This window comes from Carex rostrata, chromosome 27, assembly GCF_964058835.1.
Source record: "Carex rostrata chromosome 27, lpCarRost1.2, whole genome shotgun sequence".
Taxonomy (NCBI): Eukaryota; Viridiplantae; Streptophyta; class Magnoliopsida; order Poales; family Cyperaceae; genus Carex; species Carex rostrata.
In genome coordinates this window covers 6,409,158-6,414,011 of record NC_135944.1, presented here as the reverse complement: position 1 = coordinate 6,414,011, position 4,854 = coordinate 6,409,158, and the positions used below count along the sequence as shown (strand labels likewise).

General features: G+C 36.0%; 1 protein-coding gene across 1 annotated transcript; it reads right to left on the bottom strand.

Annotated features, from left to right (window-relative positions):
* Positions 1-2,862: 2,862 nt before the first annotated feature.
* Positions 2,863-4,556, bottom strand: LOC144545182 (berberine bridge enzyme-like D-2). The gene has a single exon (XM_078293773.1). The coding sequence runs from the start codon at positions 4,547-4,549 to the stop codon at positions 2,891-2,893; it is 1,659 nt and encodes a 552-aa protein (XP_078149899.1). The 5' UTR covers positions 4,550-4,556; the 3' UTR covers positions 2,863-2,890.
* Between the last annotated feature and the right edge of the window lie 298 nt (positions 4,557-4,854).

Below are 4,854 nucleotides of genomic sequence, written 5' to 3'. Positions count from 1 at the left end.
GTGAGCCATATAAATAGACTGAAACAACATCCATTACGTGCAAATCTAGTCCTTCATGTACTACCAGCCTAATTAAGTATCAAGAAATTGTTGCCATCACTATAGGTGAGCATATTTGTTCATAATCAATTTCAGGTCTTTATGAAAAACCTTGGGCGACATATGTCTTACAATTTCATCTTTCTCATTTAATTTTTGTGTAAATACTCATTTACATCCAATTGGTTTTACGGCTTAAAATATTGAAACTATAGGTCCAAAACTTTTTTTTTTTCAAGAGAGTTTAATTTTGCCACAATATACATCTTTCTATTTTTAGCTAATCATTTCTTTGTTGACATATTTTAATAGACTTCGGGTTATAATTTTCATTATTCATTATATTTAGTGTTATATTATATGCAATAACATCATTGATATCAATTTTGTCTAATTAAGTAATTAGGAAATCTAAACCTGATTCATGCCGTGATAGGAGACTAGTAGAGTATATATGTCATCTTGGCTAATTAATGATTGTTATATTTGCTTGGAACTTCAGAATGGGCCTGGTCCGTATTGTGTCTGGATACAATAAAACAAAAATAATAAAAAAAAGGTGATTGTATCTGATCCAGATTTATCCTTATTATTTCCTTTTTTTTGTTAGATTGTCTAATTTTAATTGTAATAAAGGATACTTTACTTTCTTTCTTGGGCCTTTTTACGGACCAATTGTAAAAGAGAAACCCTACATTGACCCTTCTCTCTCTCTATCTTATAGATCTCCTCGATCTCTTTCTACAATCCAACTATTTTTTTTTTCTAAAATATTAATAGAAAAAACAAAACAGAAAGAGGGAAGGCATAGAAAAAGAAGACAAGAAGAAAGAGGAGAAGGCCAGACCACTCTCTCATTCGCTGACTTTGTTTCAGGTAATTATCTGTATCTATATATTATCTCTTTTCACCTTTTCTTTCATTCACAATTCACAATCAATACCTCAATTTGCTGATTCATTTGACCGTGAATCAGGTTGTTAATTAATCTAATTGAAGTTTTACTGGATTGTATGATCTTTATTTAAATTTTGGGTTTGCTTCCAATATCTCTAAACCTGTGCATGCAATATCTCTAAAACTTGCCTATCTTCATTTGACCTATTATTGATGCTTAATGTACTATTTTTGTTTGGAGTTTTGACTTTTGAGTTTTGATCGAAACATTAAAACTGTGCATGCAATAAATTACTGGAATTTTTTATATTTATGAATTTCCTACTGTTCTTTAGGAAATTATGATATTGTGCTATCATTTGGTATAACGGGCTTTACCTGAGTCGATGCTGATACCAAGACAGTAGCAGTCTTATTCTATAAATTTAAGTCGAAGGAATTAATCTTAGGCAAGATTCTATGTATTGTATACTCAGTTATGTAATCTTTTTGTATATGGTTCATGTAATTTACAAATTTATTTTTAAGGTCAAGCAAGGTTTTACATAATTATATGGCTTATGTTACCAAGTTGTTTACTCTCTTTTCATTACTGGTATTAATGATATCATCTCTTGGCTGATTTCTGAGAATTGAGATCTCTGATCGATCCTTCCTCAGCTATGTGCTGACTTAAAACCTGTTTTGCTTGATTCCTTTAAATTTGGTAGTATCAAGCAAAATGGGTCTTCAGCAGTAGCAAATGGGTTCCACACTGTTTTTTTTTTTTTTTTTGATAAAGTGGGATTAACCTACCGATTTCATTGGAAATCATAATCTTCATGTAACCAACTCCAAACAACTGGAGATGGAACAAATACAAAAACTGGTATATGCCAGCAGCACAAAAACAAAGTAATGACTAATAGATCAACAAAAGCCAACTAGACTAGGGATAGTGAAACAGTGGAGCATATCTTTAGAACTTGCAGTTTCACAACGCAACTAAGGTATAGGCTACACGCTGTTATGCCTGTTCTCAGAACATGTCAACATTCAGCTGGTGGAGCATATCAAGAAGCGATACTGTGCTCTCAAAACAAAGAAGTGAGGCAATTGGAGTTAACATTGTGTTTTGTCATTTGGAGGGAGAGATACAAACGAATATTTGCAGAGGAGCACAAGACACTAGAACAAATTGAACATGAGGTGATGGCAGAGTATAAAAGCTGGTTTCCAAGTGGACAGATTAGTGCAGAGGAATAGAAAAACTACAATGTAATAGAAAGGAACTGTCATTGGCAGAGCTTCCAGAGCTTCCTTCCACTTCCTCATTTTTCTACCTTTTTCTTACTTTATTTTCCTTTCAAACTTTTGTAAAATCCTGACACCACTGGTGTCTTTTTCAATGAAATCTGGAGGTTAGACCTTCACATTTTCTTCTTCAAAAAAAAAAAGCCAGCTAGACTAAGAAAAGATCGAACAGCCTAAAATTCTAGAATATTGGCATTCATTCCAACATATCATCTAGGTATTCTAACCCAAGAATATGGGTTGAATCTATTAAATTTCAATTAAACAGGGTTTTCTTATCCTAACACAAGCAACTGTCGTCATTTCGCTCTTCTTAATCTTCCTAAGTTGGCATTTTTTGACTTCCAGATGGAATCTTTATAGCTCTGATACAAACCTGAGTAAGGACTCCCAATTTTATCAATCAAGCAGTAAAACACGAATTAAGCAGAGAAATCTGATGAATTTTATTAAAATAGAAAAAGATACAGTCATGGCAAAGCCGAGATTTAGAAAGATAATACCGATACTTGAAATTGACTTAATACAATAGTTCACTATAAATAGTCCACGCCTATCAAACAAGATTAATCATCTAAATTCTTTGTTTCTATCGTAGACTATTTATAGGGAATCCCAATTTGGTTTACTTATTTCAGCTGTCTCCCTACCCAGGAGCCATTTATTTAGATAAAGGGGGGATACTCTGTTCATTGTTGAAAACATTTTCAGGATCAATCTTTGTCTTTGCTCTGACCAACCTGTCATAATTCCATAGAAAATATGCATTACCCCATAGCCTTGCATGGTTGATGTCATCAACTGCACCACTTTTTCCGGCTGTCCAGTTGTTGGTTCCTAAATCTAGGTCTAGATAGTTTACATATGCTGCTCTAGGGTTTTTCGACACAAAAGAACCCATATATGCATATAACTCTCTTAGCCAAGCTATATATCTATCCGTCATGCCCTCTTCGTCTTTGTTCCAACCAATTCCATATTGTATGTTAAACAAATTTCCCGCTCTGTGAGGAAATGGCAAGTTTGTACCTCCTATGCGTTCCATGACCCCACCATATGGTTTAAATATAATGTAGGCACTCGGCTCTTTGGTTAAAATTTTTATGGCCCCAATAAGACCCTCTTTTGAAATAGGGGTTTCTACATAATCTGACTTTGCCTTGAAATAGTTTTTTGAGTTTGTACCCCGGTTTCTAAGGTCTGCTACTGAGTTGACCCATGCTGCCTTTACTGTTGATTCAACCCAACTAATCTCTTCTAGGTCAGATTCACTGATCAGTAATTCGGGATATCTTTCATTTAGGATTGAGAAAGCACTTCCCTTTGGACCTAAATACAATCCTGTGAAAGTAACCGACCCGTTCCCATCCCATAATCCTGAGATAATAGTTTGTAAAAAGAACTCATCGGGGAGACTGGGCCCAACATACTGCCACTTGTGAACTAAATCAGCCAGTGGTTCGATCAGGCCGGATTTGTAGTTATTAAACCAAGTGACCTGATTTGGTACATGTACTAGTTGTAGTTTCCATTTATAAACAATACCCCAACTCCCCCCTCCTCCACCCCGTACTGCCCAAAAAACATCTTCATCCATCTGACTGCGATTCATAACCGTTCCATTTGGAGCAATGAAACTGACATCAAGTACGTTGTCAGCTGCCAGCCCGTACTTTCTTGATAGGAAACCATACCCACCACCTGATATGTGACCTCCAGATCCAATGGTTGCACAGGTTCCAGCAGGAAACCCGAGCGTTCCATTTGACTTAACTGCCACGTTGTAATAAATTTCACCCACTGTTGCACCTGCCTCGACCCAAGCAGTGGCTGAAGAAGGATCGACCTGAACACTGTTCAAGTTGGTCAAGTCAATTATTCCAAAGGAAGTATTGTACGATGTGGTGTAGGATAAGCCCTCATAGCTATGGCCGCCACTACGAACACGTATGGTTAAAGAACTTTGTCTAAGGCAGAGAATTGCATATTGCAATTCGTATTCGGAGAGGGGGAAGATTATGATGGCAGGTTTTGGGTTTGAAGGGAGAGAATAGCGGAGATTTTGAATGGAGAAGGTAAGTAGTTTGATATATGGAGAAGATGATGAATTTGAACGATAAGTGAAGTTTTTTATGTTTTTGGAGAGAAGGCAAGAAGACAGCTGGATGTTGGAGGTGCTGTCTGGTGTACTTGTGTTTGGTTGCGCTTGAATGGCTGCCGGGAGAAGGGTCAGGAGGAAGAGAAGAGTTACAGGGATTGAATACATATTTTGTGGAGGTAGGCTTGTAATTGATGTTGGAGCAAAATTCTTAGAAAACATGAGTGCTGAAATAGGGATGGAATTAGGAGAGGTAATGCTCTCTAATTTGACAATTCATTTGGATTAGTCAACACAGATTTAGTTTTATAATAGAAAGGGAATATTGTTATCCAGAATAAAAAAAAAATGGCATTGTAGATCCGAATGAAAGAGCTGAACCCGTGATTTCAGATTAAGGAAGTATACTTTAGAATATAAGTACAATATATAGTCCACTATTCTTTTTTTATTCTAGAACAAGAGCTCAACCCGTGATTTTATGGATTGTAGTACAATAGCTCAACCAACGCCAATTCTGAGGTTGT